We start from the raw sequence: 17657 nt of genomic DNA, 5'->3' as shown, positions 1-17657 counted from the left end.
ACCCTCAAGTGTGATCCATCGGGGTTTAGCTAGGAAGGCAGGAATCTGATTAACAGGTTCCCAGGTGATTCAGGCACAAGAGGATCTTAAGCCACTTTGAGAAACACCGGTTGAGACCTCTGTGGCTTCCTTCGAGTTCTCCATACTGGCTGTCCACAGCCCACAGGGACTAGCTAAGCATATGTGGGTTGCTGAAGGCTCTGGGCTCCAAGTATTCGCTTAGGTGACCATTAGATACATCAATTATCAATCACATTCAGAGAGTCAAGAAAAGTGACTCAATCAAGTGGATAGAACCGCCCTCTCTGGAGGAAACTGACTCCTGAGGCGTGAAATCTCTCTGAGTCACCAGCAGAGCAAGAGGAAATTACATTTGCTGTCCTCTCAGAACAAGCACAGCCGTCGCCCCTGATGACCTCCGTGTGTCTCAAATAAATCACGCTTTCAGAGAATACAGAACACATGCAAGTTCAAGAGCTTATAAAAGAAAAAGCCTACAGGTACACGATACACTCAAGGCCGTCACGCGTAGCCTCACAACCTCATAAACGGGTGCAGTTGCAAGAAACAAATATTGCTAATGCACCTCGCATAAGCGTTCATGAAAATGAATATGACTCAAATCAGGAGGGTTTGACAATAAAACGAAGCCCGAAGTCGCCCTTATGCGCGGCCCCTGTCCTCTCCAACTTCCCCAAGCCCCAGCAAGCAGCCCCTCCCTGCCCGGAGCGCGGCCTCCTGTGGAGGCGGGGCCGAGACGTCGGTGACGTGCTGACGTCAGGGCGTGCGGACGCCCAAGTGTCGTCCGGCGCGGAGCTGGGCCGTTTGCAGCTCCTGTCGCCAGCTTCCTTTGCGTGAGCCGCGGGGTTCGTGTCGGCGCTCTCCGCCCTTCGCCCTTCGCCCTTCGCCTCGTCCCGGTCTCCCCGGCCCGTCCGTCATGGTGCCGTCGGCGCGCCTGGCGAGGCCCCGCTGAGCCTCGGCCCGGCGGCTAGCGCGGCTCGGGGTCACCATGCCTACCCGTGAGTGGCCGGCCGAGGGTCGGATCGGGCGGGGAGCGTTGGGAGGCGGCGGCCCGCTGGGCGCGCACTCAGGTGTCGCCGTCCGGCGGGGCGGTGGGGCAGGCGGGCCTGGCCGGGGAGAGCCAGGAAGTGCCGGCGACCGACCGAGTTAGTTTCGTTTGGTCTTAGGCTTTCACGGTGGGGTGGCGTGGGAGCCCGTTGTAGAGACGGGGAAACCGAGGTCCGAGCGCTAAGGACGCACGGCTAGTAAGTGGCAGAGCTGCTAGTAAGCTTGACCCGTGGGACTTGGAAGTCCAGCTCTTTCTCCAGCAGAGCTAAATGGCACTGTATGGAAATGCTGAAAATAGCTCCGTCCCATCGCCATTGCCTCCTCACTTGCTCGAGGACCAGGCATCTCCTGGTGGGACGCTCCGGCCTGGCCCAGAGCCCTTCCCCGCGGCGCCCGAAGTCCCAGCTGCCCTGACTTTTCTCTGTGACACGTCCCGGGGGTTGAAGCAGGTGCTCTTTGGAGAACTTGTTGGACCCACCGGCTTCAGATCCAACTGGATCTGACAGCTGATTCCAGTGGCAGCTGATTGAAATCGCAGGTGTAGGCAATTTGAATAAGACGCGTTGAACAAGATTCTGGAGCTTGGGCCCTGGAATCTCCGTGTCCTGCCAGTTACTGAGGGACCCTGAAGTTTGAAAGTTGCTGGATAGTGGAGGCGTTTTGGACAAACAGGGTACTATAACACTACCAACGACAAATTTTAAAACGACCCAGAGAATCACCACGTGACTTTAAACCCGGTGACCTATCTGGATATGTGCAGACTAGGGAAGCTCCTGATTTTGCACGTAGAGCAAGCATGATGATGATTGATTCGAGATTCTTCTCAAGTAGGGCTCTTGCAAGCGTTTCATGTTGTAGAATCTTGAAACACTTGTCTGTATGTTTCCAATTAGTTCATATTTCTTAGAATTCATAACTTTTTCTAATTGTCCTTATTTTTGTAGACACATGGGACATTGGATTTCCAGGTCAGCCTCAAATGCATTTTTTGTCCAGTGGTGGATAAAAAGGAATTATTTCCTGATACTAGAAAGGTTTATGTAACGCTGTTACAAATTTTTAAACAATCTTGATGTAAAGATTACTAATAACTCCTCATATATGTATGGGTAAGGTGGATTTTGTTCTCTTAACCCAGTCCTGTGTGTCCTAAACTTGATGTTCTTGGATTTTTGTATCCCGTACGTATGTCAGCAGTTTATATTTTAATTTTATTCTTCTAGACTGGAGGAATATCATCATCAGTATTAATTGTCAATTTACTGTTCCTAAATTTATATTTATGTTAACAAGTAAATTAGCACTGTGCTAATCTTTTACTTTCTTAGAAAGCAAAGGGGGTGGGGGAGGAACACCTTTCTTGAAAGTTAAGGCTTCAAGTGGACTTTATTGGTAAAATGGCAATTAAACAGAGTTTTTTAGTTATGTTCTAAGGTTATATAGGCCCATAGAGTGGATAGAGGACTTTTTTTCCCCCTTAATTGTGTGATTTACAATGCAGAACGACACAAGGATGAGCCATGGTGTACTTTGCATAGTTAGTTAGTATCCGTGACCTGACTGGAGGGCAAGTGAAATATTTGGGTTATCTATCATTGCTGTTAATATTTATCATGGTACAGTTTCTGTGATTGCTTAAAAGTGTGGTACCGATTGGTGGTACACGTGTGAAGTCAGTTGTGTTCATAATTGCCTTTTTCTCTTCTTTTGTGACCAGAACCACCAAAATAGCTGTGATGGTGTATGGATATTAGTACTTCCCAGAAATTCTGGGATGTAGAATAAGTAATTTCCAGGAACATTATTATTTTCTTTAGGGATTTTTTAGGAAGGAACACCCCCCGTGCCCCGCCAGTAAGCGAAGCTTTTTTTCTTTCTAATGTCAGATGAGTTAGGAGGCTCATGTACATGCTCAGCCAGTTAATCCTTAAGCATTTAGTGAAATAAATGTAATGCTTTTCTGTAAAATGAAAGTGTTGGAGATGATCACTAGGGTCTTTTCAGACTCTATAAAGAGTGACCCTTATTCCAAGCCATAGAATTATTCTACTCTTGCTATTTTGTTGCTTATTTGGAATATTGATACCCTCAGTCATTGAAACTGGAATTGGTAAGTAAAATCCAGTGGAGCATAGTACACCCCTGAAGGCTGAACGATGGCATATCTCATGAATGTTAATAGTCACTTCATTGGACTTATTTAGGAGAGCCATAGACTCTTTTTCAGAAAACAGCTACCTGGAAGGATGTGTGACAGGAAGTTGCTGCGACACAGGAACAGTTCTGTGGTCATGTCACTGTATATTTTCAGGCAGTAGTTTGCAATAATCACTAAGCACAGATTTCAAGACTGTTTCACTAAACGATCTTTTCAAATCTACAAACCGGTAATTTGTCACATCATTTCTCTAAAGGCCTTCATTTCATCCTCCTACACCCAAAGGATCATTAAGAAACATTTTGATTGTGAAGATTTTCCAAACTCTGTATCAGAATTTGAGTGGAAGAAACGTTAAAGCTTCTCAATCCAATCGTTTTATTTTATTTTGCGTATCAGGAGACTGAGACTCGGTGAGTTTCAGTAACTCGGCTAAGGTCACAGGTGGAGTAGAAGCAGGACTTGAACACAGACCTGGGATTAGGGTTTGGGTTAGGGTTCCTATCCATAATCACACTGAGCATAGATACTGTTTATTTTTCCATAGCTAAGTTGATAATAGTTTATCTTTTTAAAAAATTTTCCCTGGAGTAACACTAAGGCAAAAGTGAGCGTGGCCAAAACTTACATCAGACATGTGAACTTAAAAGAATATTTAACATGTTTGCCTTTGCTTCTGTCTTGTCACAGCAATCTGAGCAAAGATTGCCGGGGATTCCAGTGGTATGCTAGGTAGATGCTTGGTTATATAGGTATAGACGTAAACTTTTTAGTAAACTACTTCTACGAAAGGGACTTGTTAGCTGACAGATAACTTGTCTCAAAGCAGGTCCAATAAAATATGCCCTTTTATTATATATGAAAACATTGTATATTGGCTAAGGGAAACTGCAACTATTAACCATTCTTTGCTGTTAAACTATACTTTCAGTAATTATTTGTGGGTAATGCTTTCTTTTCTCATTTAGATGTTGGCATTGATAGCTGGCCGCATTTGTCAGGCTGTGGTAATGTGGTCCATCTGTGTGTGGATTTTTTCCGTTGATGAGGTTGATTATATTTGACTTATTTTTCAATCCATTCTTTTTTTTTTTTTTTTTAAACATCTTTATTGGAGCATAATTGCTTTACAATGGTATGTTAGTTTCAGCTTCACAACAAAATGAATCAGTTATATATATACATATGTTCCCATATCTCTTCCCGCTTGCGTCACCCTCCCTCCCACCCTCCCTATCCCACCCCTCCAGGCGGTCACACAGCACCGAGCTGATCTCCCTGTGCTATGCGGCTGCTTCCCACTAGCTATCTACCTTACGTTTGGTAGTGTATACATGTCCATGCCTCTTTATTGCTTTGTCACCGTTTACCCTTCCCCCTCCCCATAGCCTCAAGTCCATTCTCTAGTAAGTCTGTGTCTTTATTCCTGTTTCACCCCTAGGTTTTTCATGACATTTTTTTTTTTCTTAAATTCCATATATATGTGTTAGCATACGGGTCTCTTGTAGACAGCAAATATATGGGTCTTGTTTTTGTATCCATTCAGCCAATCTGTGTCTTTTGGTGGGAGCATTTAGTCCATTTACATTTAAGGTAATTATCGATATGTGTGTTCCCATTCCCATTTTCTTAATTGTTTTGGGTTTGTTATTGTAGGTCTTTTCCTTCTTTTGTGTTTCTTGCCTAGAGAAGTTCCTTTAGCAGTTGTTGTAGAGCTGGTTTGGTGGTGCTGAACTCTCTCAGCTTTTGCTTGTCTCTAAAGGTTTTAATTTCTCCATCAAATCTGAATGAGATCCTTGCTGGGTAGAGTAATCTTGGTTGCAGGTTTTTCTCCTTCAACACTTTCAATATGTCCTGCCACTCCCTTCTGGCTTGCAGAGTTTCTGCTGAAAGATCAGCTGTTAACCTTATGGGGATTCCCTTGTGTGTTATTTGTTGTTTTTCCCTTGCTGCTTTTAATATGTTTTCTTTGTATTTAATTTTTGACAGTTTGATTAATATGTGTCTTGGCGTATTTCTCCTTGGATTTATCCTGTATGGGACTCTCTGTGCTTCCTGGACTTGATTAACTATTTCCTTTCCCATATTAGGGAAGTTTTCAACTATAATCTCTTCAAATATTTTCTCAGTCCCTTTCTTTTTCTCTTCTTCTTCTGGAACCCCTATAATTCGAATGTTGGTACGTTTAATGTTGTCCCAGAGGTCTCTGAGACTGTCCTCAGTTCTTTTCATTCTTTTTTCTTTATTCTGCTCTGCAGTAGTTATTTCCACTATTTTATCTTCCAGGTCACTTATCCGTTCTTCTGCCTCAGTTATTCTGCTATTGATCCCATCTAGAGTACTTTTAATTTCATTTATTGTGTTGTTCATCGTTGCTTGTTTCATCTTTAGTTCTTCTAGGTCCTTGTTAACTGATTCTTGCATTTTGTCCATTCTATTGTCCATTCTATCTCCAAGATTTCGGATCAACCTTACTATCATTATTTTGAATTCTTTTTCAGGTAGACTGCCTATTTCCTCTTCATTTGTTAGGTCTGATGGGTTTTTATCTTGCTCCTTCATCTGCTGTGTGTTTTTCTGTCTTTTCATTTTGCTTATCTTACTGTGTTTGGGGTCTCCTTTTTTGCAGGCTGAAGGTTCGTAGTTCCTGTTGTTTTTTGTGTCTGTCCCCAGTGGCTAAGGTTGGTTCAGTGGGTTGTGTAGGCTTCCTGGTGGAGGGTACTAGTGCCTGTGTTCTGGTGGATGAGGCTAGATCTTGTCTTTCTGGTGGGCAGGTCCACGTCTGGTGGTGTGTTTTGGGGTGTCTGTAGACTTATTATGATTTTGGGCCGCCTCTCTGCTAATGGGTGGGGTTGTGTTCCTGTCTTGCTAGTTGTTTGGCATAGGATGTCCAGCACTGTAGCTTGCTGGTCGTTGAGTGAAGCTGGGTGCTGGCGTTGAGATGGAGATCTCTCGGAAATTTTTGCTGTTTGATATTATGTGCAGCTGGGAGGTCTCTTGTGGATCAGTGTCCTGAAGTTGGCTCTCCCACCTCAGAGGCACAGCACTGACTCCTGGCTGCAGCACCAAGAGCCTTTCATCCACAGGGCTCCTTAATTTGGGATGATTGGTTGTCTATTCAGGTATTCCACAGATGCAGGGTACATCAAGTTGATTGTGGAGCTTTAATCCGCTGCTTCTGATGCTGCTGGGAGAGATTTCCCTTTCTCTTCTTTGTTCTCACAGCTCCCAGGGGCTCAGCTTTGGATTTAGCCCCGCCTGTGCGTGTAGGTCGCCGGAGGGCGTCTGTTCTTTGCTCAGACAGGACGGGGTTAAAGGAGCCGCTGATTCGGAGGCTCTGGGTCACTCAGGCCCGGGGGTAGGGAGGGGCACGGAGTGTGGGGCGGGCCTGCGGCGGCAGAGGCCGGCGAGAAGTTGCAGCCTGAGGCGCGCCTGTGCGTTCTCCCGGGGGAGTTGTCCCTGGATCCCGGGACCCTGGCAGTGGCGGGCTGCACAGGCTCCCCGGAAGGGCGTGTGGCCAGTGACCTGTGTTCGCACACAGGCCTCCCGGTGGCGGCAGCAGCGGCCCTAGCGTCTCATGTCTGTCTCTGGGCTCCGCACTTTTAGCCGCGGCTCGCGCCCGTCCCTGGAGCTCTCTCAAGCAGCGTTCTTAATCCCCTCTCCTCGTGCACCAGGAAACAAAGAGGGACGTAAAAGTCTCTTGCCTCTTCGGCAGTTCCAGACTTCTCCCCGGACTCTCTCCCGGCCAGCCGCGGTGCACTAACGCCCTGCAGGCTGTGTTCACGCCGCCAACCTCAGTCCTCTCCCGGCGCTCCGACAAAAGCCGGAGCCTCAGCTCCCAGTCCCGCCCGTCCCGGCGGGCGAGCAGACAAGCCTCTCGGCTGGCGAGTTCCGGTCGGCCTGATCCTCTGCGCTGGAATCTGTCCGCTTTGCCCTCCGCACCCCTGTTGCTGTGCTCTCCTCCGCGGCTCCCAAGCTCCCCCACTCCGCCTCCCGAAGCCTCCACCCGCGAAGGGGCTTCCTAGTGTGTGGACACTTTTCCTCCTTCACAGCTCTCTCCCGCTGGTGCAGGACCCGTCCCTATCCTTTTGTCTCTGTTTAGTTTTTTCTTTTGCCCTAACCAGGTACGTGGGGGGTTTCTTGCCTTTTGGGAGGTCTGAGGTCTTCTGCCAGCGTTCAGTAGATGCTCTGTAGGAGTTGTTCCATGCGTAGATGTATTTCTGGTGTATCAATCCATTCTTATGAAATAGTTGCAGAATATAGGTGAATTGTGAAGTGAGGGATGAATGCTGGTGCAAGTGTTTTCATTTAGAAACACATGACAAGTAAACTTGACCTGTTACTGGCTTGTGAACCTTTTGTGTTTGTTCATTCTCTCTCCCTCCCTGCCCCTCACCCCCTTTTCTCCCTCTCCCACCCAGCACCTATGTACACTGCCAGAGTTATAGCTGAAGAGTTTTCTTTCTCACAGTGACCTTTGGCCTGACATGTTTTGGTTACTACCAGATCTCATCTTTCAATCTGTCCCCACTCATGAGGACACGGGGCTGCATTAAAGATGATGTAGGTCATGGGAGATGAGGCTGGAGAAGGAGAAAGGAGCCAGAATTTGAAGGATGTAAGATGCTGTGCAATTAACGTGACTAGAATTGTGTTCCAGCTGTCACAGTCCCAGTTAGTGGCTATTTTGTAGGCATATTAGCAGTTTCCAACTTAGTGATTACTTAAAAACTTAAAATTTGCTCTTAATAATAGAAATTGATTATTGGATATTGATTGTGTGCGAGGCAATATACTTCGTGCTTTACAGGAATGATCTTACTTAGTTGTCTCCGGCATTGAGGAAGGTCCTATTTGACCAATTATAGAAATGAAGAGATTGGTTCAGGGAAGTAAAGTAGCATGCCTAATGACAGTAAGTGGTGGAGCTGGGATTGGAAGTGGGTAGGTGTGACTTCACAGTCCCAGTTCTTTTTTCACACTGTACTGCTCTGAGCCAGGCAGGAATTGAATCTGCAGTCCTCAGATCCTATCAGTTTCCTTTAACACTGTCACTTTTGCTTAGCGCTATGCCTGATCACATAATAGGTACTTGGTAAATGTTGAATAAAAGAATGAATTCTAACTGGAGTCAGAGAAGTTATTCTTTGGATACTATAACCTGAAATAACTTTTTTCCCCATAAAAACAGTGTTATAAAAAGTTTTATAGTTTATGATTAGATTCTTAGCAGACCTGCCTGAAATATTTGCAAGATCTGATACAAGAATCCAAATGGAGGCCCGCAAATCGTAGTCTAAATGCGGGTTTCTCAGTTTTTGCTCTCCGTGACTTGGACTGGATCACTTTTTGTTCGGGAGCTCTCGGGCTTTCCTGTGCGTTGTAGGATATTTAGCAGCTTCTCTGGCCTCTGCCCACTAGAAGCTAGTAGTAATCCTCCCTGTCCCCTAAAGCTGTGACAACCAGAAATGGTGGGGGGGATTGTCCCTGGGTTGAGAACCACTGGTCTAAATATTAAATGTTATAGACCAAGCTGTGGCCACAGCCTGGCCTGCTTTCCCATCCAGGGTCCCTACAATCTGCTCCCCAGAGATTACTTTCTCAACCTGGAGGTCCAAGCAGACTACAGGCCTGACCTCGTCAGCAGTGATCTGTTGGGTCAGGTGGGGTCTTGCCTGACCCTGTCCAGCTTCTTTGGGGAGCCAGAGTGAGAAGGTCCCCCCCGCCCCCCATTACCTCCCTTCCATCTCGGGAGTTTGGTACAGTTCTAAGCACCTCCGAAAGCTATTACCACCTGCGTAGAGGGGCAGGTGGGTGGAGGAAGCCCCGCTTTCTCGGGAAACTCCATCTGCCTGGACTCCCGCTTCGGGTAATTTGGGGTGGGCAACTTCAAAGAAAAACAGCTGCCGCCATCTTTCTCTGGTTTCCTAGGATGCGATTTTCAGTATTGTCCCCTCCCCCACCCACACGTACCTCTCTAAAAGGAAAGGAAACTCTGTGTTTTGGGAAGCAGAGGCCCTTTCCCCCACACCTCCACCCCCGAGTCGAGTGAAAGCACTAGTTCTTAGGAGAAAGCCACATCTTACCTATTATATAGTTCAACTTAGGTATGGAATGATCCCAGGTCATCTGAATACTGGGTGGGTATTCACAACTACATACTTCATACTACCTTTATGCGGGATGGAAAGGTATGGTATAGAAGTATTATAAAAATCTGTGGCTAAAGATTTGAAGAAGGATTCAAAGTTAACATCAAATAAAAGATCAGTGTTTGCAGTATTTATACAAATCGGAAAGCAAAATACCACCAACCCTCTGTGGTTAAAGCACACACCTATGCTTGTCAAAGTCTAAGTGCAAATGGTTGATAAAGATTTGGGGGGAGATGGTTCAATTTTACTAATAAAGAAATGCTAATTAAAAGCTGAAATCATTTTTGGTTTACCGCATTACCAAAGACTTTTTAACAGTAATAGGCAAAGGTGGTGGTGAGGTGCAGTAGAAAAGGCAGAAGTTTAAATTGGTACAACTCTTGGAAAGTAATTTGGCAATATTTTATCAAGTGCTCTGATAATGCTTTTACTCATTGACCCAGTAATTTCACTTTGGGGAATTCTTAAGAAATGATTAAAAACATAAACTGCACTAGGATGTCTGCCCTGAGGTGTCTGTCACTATAATATTTATAAAATAGTAAAAATCCAGAAACTTTAATATTCAATAATGCAGCAGTGGTGCAAACATAGAATATTTGAATATAGAACATCCTTGCAACAAAATATCATGCAGCCATTTAAAATACTTATGAAAGCACTGGGATTATGAACTGTTTTTATTTTCTTTTCTATAATTTGTGTCTTCCAGAGTTTCTACAGTTAGCGTATAATCCACAATCAGAAAGAATTGCTTAAGTTTTTTTTTTTACAACTTTACCATAATTTTTTCAACATTTTCATAATTCTTTCCAAAACCTAAATGAAACAAAATATTGCCCTGAACTGGTTCTTCCTTTAGCCCATAGAAAAGAATTTTGGGTAACTGATCAGATAGTGTTGATTGTGTGTGTATGTATATATATGGCTTAGGAGCACAGTGCATTTACTATCTGATTGCTATTGCTGTCAGGTGATAGCAAATGCTTATCATTGGTGTTTTATTCTGAAAGGAGGAAGAAATGATTTCTGATTTATTAAGTGGTGGTTTCAGTTGTGAAAACCTGAAAGGTTGAGATGAATCACTTTGGGAGTTTGTAGACTTGTTTTGTTTTGTTTTTTTTCCCTGAATGATTGTGTATTGTAGAATGAACACAATTCTAGGGACGTATGATCACAAAGTGAATGTTGGCAATTCCTCCTATGATTAATATGTCAAACCTGTCAAAATTCTTTCATCATTTGTATTTGCCAGGTTTATTCCACTCTTGAAATGAGCCTGCTTTCGCATATGCTCGAAGTCAAGCAGGAGCTACTATTCATTTTCCTCTTTCTGTATAGGCTGTCATATCCTCCCTTCTGCATTTTTATTCACTGCTTGCTAACTTTAGGTATTATTAGATAGCATGATTCTAATTTTCATTAAAGAAGGAATCACTACTCAGGTTTTTGTCATTGTACCTCTGCATCAAGTTTGCCATATTCTAAAAAATGGGCATTAAACCTTTTGCTCTGCAGTCTTGAAGAGGACTTTCATTCCCCTCAATGCCATTATGTTTGGTTTTATTCTTAGTTGGTGAGTTCATTACCAGACCTCCAGGGTATTTCTGCTGTACTGTATCCAGTACGTTTCTGGATAATTCTAAGTGTTCTTCACACCCCTGCTATTTAATCGGCTTTTTGAACAGCTGTCTTGGCAAATTGCTACAAAGTTCTGTGGGCTGTGGTTGCACTTAACTTTAAATGGATCTCACTCCCGCTGGGTAGGGAAAATGAAATATAAGATGTTCAAGTTTGCTGTGGTCAATTCCTGGGGCCTCGTAAATGGCAAAAGGTACTGGCCAGGCTAAAGGACGGGCGTGGAAGTTGAAAGGAGTGGTCCGTTTATGACATCTGACATAAGTTGTTTTTTGAACTTAGTTATAAGTATTTTTATTAACTATTTGATCCGTTAAATGGAAAATGATAATACTTCTCAGGGAAATGTAGATACAGTAGAATTTATGTAATTGTGCTTTAGAGAGGTAGAAATGCTTTATGAACGTGTGATTAGAATCAGAATCAGAATTAGAATTGCTTCTTGGATTGTTACCCTTTGCTGCAGCTGGTTCCAGAAGGGCATCTACAGAGGAGGGTAGTCCAGGCAGATGTGTAATAGCTAGAATTTTGGGTCTAAGTTCCTATGGGGTTTTCCCATTCTCTTAGCTGGCTGGACGATGTGAACTTCAGGGGTCCAGTTTCTTTTTCAGTTCACAGCCCAGATCAGCAACAGACTTAAATAATTTGTCTACTTCATGCTACCTTTTCCCTTGGTTCCATCCTGCTTCATCACTTGGTCTTCCAAGGATGGGAGCACCTTTGGGAAGCTGCCCCAGGTTTGTCTTACTGTGCCATCTTTACGAAATGGAACAGCTCAGGTCCAGGAGATTGAGGAAAGAAACTGCCCCAGGTCAGTTCTATTTGTATGACCTTTACTAAAGCTCCACCCCCTGGCACAGGATTCTCATGGGAGTTTCTGAGCATTACGTGTTGTTCTTGATCCGTATTGGAGGGTGGCACAAGGGAAGTTTGAGCTAGTTTTCAGGATGTCTTCCATGGAAATATAATAGGGACTGCTGTGTGGAGAGGGTGCTGAAGAGACTGAGCAGGTAGGCCTCTCGACCTGACCAGCTTCAGCCGGGCCAGCTCTGTTTTTAATCTGTCTTACGGTGAGATTCTGCATCCAATTTCAGGAGGTAAATAACATTGGCTCCTTTTTAAAAAGTTTGAAATTTATGGTCTTAGACATTAGAATGTGCCTTCTGACAAGAACGTAAGATATTTTAGAATCAAAAGCTTAGGAACCTAGAGGCAAAACCAAAGCCATTTAGCTGATGGTGCCTCACCCGCTTTTGCTCTAATGACCTCTAGGAATGGAGCTGTCTTGTCTCTCCTTGGAGTCGTTCTGGTCATAGGCGCCGTCCGTATACTCTTGGAGTCACAAGCATTCTCTTTCAGTCTTTCTTCCTGCTGGATTTCTCTTAGGGATTGATTCACTCAGCAGATTATTTTAGTGCCTGCATGCGCAAGGCAGTGATAGGTGGGGAATATGGAGATGAATAAAGCAGTGCCTAGCTTTAAAAAGTTTATCCAGTCTATAGAACCTTGTGTAGATGGCTATCACACAAAGAAGGAAATGCAGGCCCCCTGAGACAGTGCTGTGGGGTTCACAGAGAGACTGCAAGGAAAAGGCGAGTGGAAGATGGCGTCCTCCGCCTGAGTAGTTACCAGAGGTGAGAGTGCGGGTTGGGGAAGTTAAGTTGAGTCACACAGGTGGCAGTAAGTTGAGTTGAGTCAGTAAGGTGAGTAAGGTTGAGGCAGTAAGTTGAGTTAAGTTGAATCACGCAGGTGGCAGTAACCAGCAGCTGGCGGGAGTAAGTCATTGGTGCTGGAGAGCGTGACGACTTTAAGGCCATATATATATTTGGTAATTCTGTCTTTTAAGCAACACATACTTATCAACGCCTAGTATGTGCCAGCTATTACAGGCACTGAGGCCACAGCAGTACCTCATACTAGACACGTGGGCATCACCCCGGCCATCTTCTCTGCTCTCATGAAGCTTAATCTGGGGAGGAAGACAAGTGCTGACCAGACACTTATCTTCCTCACCAGACTAATTACAAGCACCTAATGCCTGTTTTCTTTGCCAACGTATATATAGTTTTTGATACAGTAGGTGGCTCATGGTACACATTCGGTGTATATTTGTAGAGTGACTCAGATTACTAAAGGAGAAACACAGGTTGCTATGGAAACACAGGAGAGAGGTTGGAGGGAGAGCAGTTAGAGGTTATTAGAATACAGTAGTCTGAGTGGTGGGCTTTGGGACTTGGATGATAGTAGTGGGATGGATTGCAGTGTACAAATCTGAATATTGTTGAGAAAGTACAATTCATAGGATTAATTGGACGAGGCGTTGAGGGAGAAGGAGTCAGGATTCACTCCCAGATTTCAGGCTTGATCATTTGGGTGAACTGCTCTGGTGTGATACAGGGACTTTCTGGAGAATGAGCTGTTTGGGAGACTTGAGATGGCAGGTGCATCCGTTGTAGGGTATGTTAAGTGTGTGGTGCCTTACAGGACTTTCAGGGTACATTTGTAGGAGTAACAGTGGATGAAATTACTAAAGGATAGGTTGTAAAGAGAGGAAAGATGCTGAGGCAGATCCTCGAGGAACGTGTTCATTTAAGGATGGAATCGGCAGAGGGAGCAGGTGGAACATTGTTAAAACAAATGCTTGCACGACAAGAACTAGGTAAGACTCACGACAGTCCATTTATTTATAGAAGCGCTGGAAGCATTTCAATGTAGCAAGGAAAAGAAGCTGGACAGTCTCTTACTGTTTGATGTGAGGCTTTTGACAATGATAGTTTATGAAGTGTCAGGGAAAAAAATCTTACTTTAAAACCTTAAAGATGATTGTATGTCTTAATTGTGGTATGTACTGTCCTGTACTTATGTCATTAACTTGTCACAGCTTCCTAGCTGAGGGGAGAGATTGTCAAATTATACTTGGTTGAGAGGATATAAACTCTTCTATAATTCCGGGGTAGACAAGCTAAATTGTGCAGTGTGCGGGTAGAAATTAGGGAAGCTCCACATATGTAATCTACAACTTTCGTATAGAACTAAACTGTTGGTAACTTATCATCCCATGCTGTCTTCTTTGAGTCTCACTGTTACGTGTATTTGTGGAAGAACTGAATGCTCGTGGCAGATACAGTGCTTATGTAAACTTGCTGAGGAACTGCTTTACTTCAAACAAAGAACTGAGGGGGCATTTAGAGACTGGAGCTGTCACCTGAGAGCATCAGTTAGCCCTTTGCGTGTTGAGCACCACATTCTCCCCCCACACAGCTGATACTCCTCTTTTTTCCCTTCCCTGTCCATTGCTTTCTGCGTATTTACTCAGTGACATGGAGTAGACGGCCTCTATTCTCTTTTCAGCAGCAAAGAAATATTGCTGCTCTTTTTGCTGCCTGCCCTGATAGGGTACAACAACATACTGGTTAAGGGCTGAAAAATTTTAAAAGCCTTCTATCCAGTGGTTTCAAGAACATTAGGGAGGGGTGAGTAACAGTTAAGTGTGGTTTGGCTGCAGAGCTTTTGCTGGAATGGCCGTTGATTCCACCATTCTTAATTTTTTAAATCTAAAATTTCACTGTGTTCAACCTTCCTAAAGAATCTGAGTATTTACACAAAAGTGAGATGATTTTCTCTTGTTCCGTTTTAATTTTCAAGAGTGAATAGTTTCTTTTTGTAGTTGTAGTAATAACATGAATACTACAAGTGTGTATAGATTTCCAGGTTCTCCCTTTGTGTATAAATGCCACAGAAAGTTGCCCTGTTCTTAATTTCTTCTGTGCATTCGTTGTTGTAAGTTTTACCTTTGAACTTGAGGAAGATATAGTAATACATTGAAATCTTCAGATTTCAAAATCTTCAGCATCAGATTTTGGTTTATGATTCATTAAAAAAGATACTAGAGAAGATTAGATTGCCTTCTTAAGAGTTTTGATTAACATAAAAGTCAGTTGTGCATGCTGTGACCATAATGTGTATAATAAATTAAAAGAATACCTAATTTAAAGAAGTCTTAGGCTTTTAACATTGTGTTACCCAAGTGAATACAAAATGTTTAGAGTCTTTATGCTTTAGCTGGAAGTTTTGGGGAGACTATGTCAAGTACTGAACCTCGAAGGTTTAAATTAGTAGCCTAATGTTTTTTAAATTAAACTTTGTACTTAGCTAGACCCACTCAGAAAGTCCTGTGTTATATTTTCCTATCTTCAAACTTTGGATAGAGAAATTAAATATATATTCTGTTTAGATACATAATGAGAGTGTTCCCTATCTTTCCGTTTACTGTTTAATCAGGAAATTTAATCATCTCAATTCAAATGAAAATCTTCAACATATGGCATAGACGTGGGTGTTGTGAAATCTGTAAGAAGAATCAATGCCGTTGGTATATTGAATGTATTTGTTCTGAAAGTAATTTCGGAAGTTACAAACACCCCAGATTTAACCCTTTTGTTGTTCTGTGACTAATAAGGATATAAGAATTTGTTAAAATTTAAGTCGGGGAATTTTAATGCTGTTTTGAATTTTGCCTGAAATAACTCATATCCTACTTTTGAAATATTCAGAGAACTTTTAATTAAAAATAACTCAAATATCTGGTTCACTGAGAAAGATCCTAGTCATTGTCTATGGTGGATTCTTTATGTTTGTAATGGTGACAAATTAGTATCTTTTGATTTAAGGGTTTATTTTCCTCACTACAGTGCCTTAGCTCGTTTAAGCAGAAACTGGATTTGGATGTGTTGATGTTTTTTTGTTTTTGTTTTTTTTTAAAAGAACTTAGCTAGAACTCTGCAGAAAACCCCACCTTTATCTTTTTTCAATATCCAGGTTTTCATTGTGGACAGTAGGGTGGCAGTAGGGTTTTAAACTGTGACCTCAGTAGTACAAATACTAAGGTCACAGTAAGTATACTGATGGAAATAATTGATTTTTAAAAAGAGCTGTATTGAGATATATAATTTGCATACCTGTGTTAAGTATATGGAAAGATGTCATTTTTATGTAAAATAAAAACTGTACAAATTACCTGAGCAGTGATTATAAATGTGAAATCCTAGATGCCCAACCTTTCCTTTCCCCCAGATTTTGATTCAGTAGGACTCACAATTCGATAAATTGCATGGTGTTAGGAGACGTTCTAAAATTAAAGATACTGAGTGGCAAGATTCTGAAATTCTAGTTCTTTTTAACCTCTTTATTATAAATCAGATATTTTTTCCTCTGGATTTTAAAACCTACACAGTATATTTTTAAATTTAAAAATCTGAAATCATCCAGTACCAGATTACCATAATCCCAAAATGAGTGTTTTAATTTGTAGAGGGGAGAATTAACTGGACTTTTTCCTCTGCATGCCCAGATTATAATAAAGCAAAGGATTCCCACCTTATTTCTACAAAGTAAAAATGGGTTGTAGCTTCAAAACTGAAACTTGCTTTAAGTATGGATTTGCTGCTAGAGTTTTGTGAAAGTTTACATATAAATGCTTCTATTGTTTTCCTTGTTAGTTTTGGGAGTATTTCCTTGTTACAAACTGAAACTCACAGTGCACAGTGGATAGGGAAGCTTTAAGACATCCTAAACAGCGGTTGTCATTCGGCTGTGATTTTGTAAAGTAATGAGGTTCTCTCCCCCTTTTTTCAGTGGCTGAGCTCCATACAGCTCTTGTTTGTTGTCAAGTGTGCTGGGAATTCACCAGTAACTTTTTGTGGGGGCAATCTAATAGCCTAACAAAAGCTTCTCATTTTTCCTTTCATGATGTTCTTGTATTCGTAGGGATATTTTAGAGCTCAGAGTAACCTACAATAGGAAAAGAAGACACTTTCTAGAAGTGGGAACTTTTGTAATATGACAGGTTCTCAGGCAGGGTGTCACTTCTCCATTCTCTACCATCTGACTTGTTGGAGAGCTTGGTAACAAGAGTATAATCTTTGGGCAGCTGTGAGATATTTTGACTGTGTTGCTCTACTCTCCATATTAAACAGTTCAGCTTATTCAAAAAAAAAAAAAAAGCCATCTCAGGAAGGCAGTACAGTATAGAAACTGTTAAGAGCACAGGCTCTTAAGTGGATCCACCACTTCTAGTTGTGTGACCTTGGACAGATTACTTTTATCTTTCTGATTTCCTATTTGTAACCTATAGATGTTGATACCTACCTCATACAGTTATGAGCATTAAGGAAGATAAAATCTGGAATATAGTAGATGCTCAAATATTGGTTGAATGCATTCTGAAAGAATCATACTGGCAGATAAGGAATAGATAAGCACAGGCTATTCCTGGGGTAGGTCTTCCGGTTTTCTACTATATTTTGCATTATATCCATGAAACCAGAATTTGTGCCGCGGGGAACTTGCATTTAGTATTTGCTGTTGTATTAGTTTACTAGGGCTGCTGTAATAAAATACCGCAAACTGAGTGACTTGAGCAACGAATTTACTGGCTCACAGTTTTGGAGGTCAGAAGTCTGAAATCAAGGTGTTGGCCGAGTTGGTTCCTTCTGAGGGCCGTGAGGGAAGGGTGTGTTCCAGGCCTTTTGCTCTGGCTTGTAGATGGCCAATTCCATGTTCACCTGGAGTTCTCCCTGTATGCATGTCTGTCTCTTAATTTTCCCCTTTTATAAGGATACCAGATATATTGGATT

The 17657-nt window shown here is 42.7% G+C and overlaps 1 protein-coding gene across 2 annotated transcripts in view; it reads left to right on the top strand.

The window, feature by feature from the left end:
• Window positions 1-815: 815 nt before the first annotated feature.
• Window positions 816-17657, top strand: part of EFR3A (EFR3 homolog A) — a 98744-nt gene continuing 81902 nt past the window's right edge. For both annotated transcript variants that reach the window (XM_082675171.1, XM_082675172.1), the window contains exon 1: window positions 816-1019. In XM_082675171.1, coding sequence (XP_082531297.1) covers window positions 1010-1019 — 10 coding nt within the window. In that variant the 5' untranslated portion in view covers window positions 816-1009. The remainder of the gene's footprint in view (window positions 1020-17657) is intronic.

This window comes from Grampus griseus (assembly GCF_964374135.1).
Source record: "Grampus griseus genome assembly, chromosome: 17".
Classification (NCBI taxonomy): domain Eukaryota; kingdom Metazoa; phylum Chordata; class Mammalia; order Artiodactyla; family Delphinidae; genus Grampus; species Grampus griseus.
This window is presented reverse-complemented; position numbering and strand designations above follow the sequence as displayed.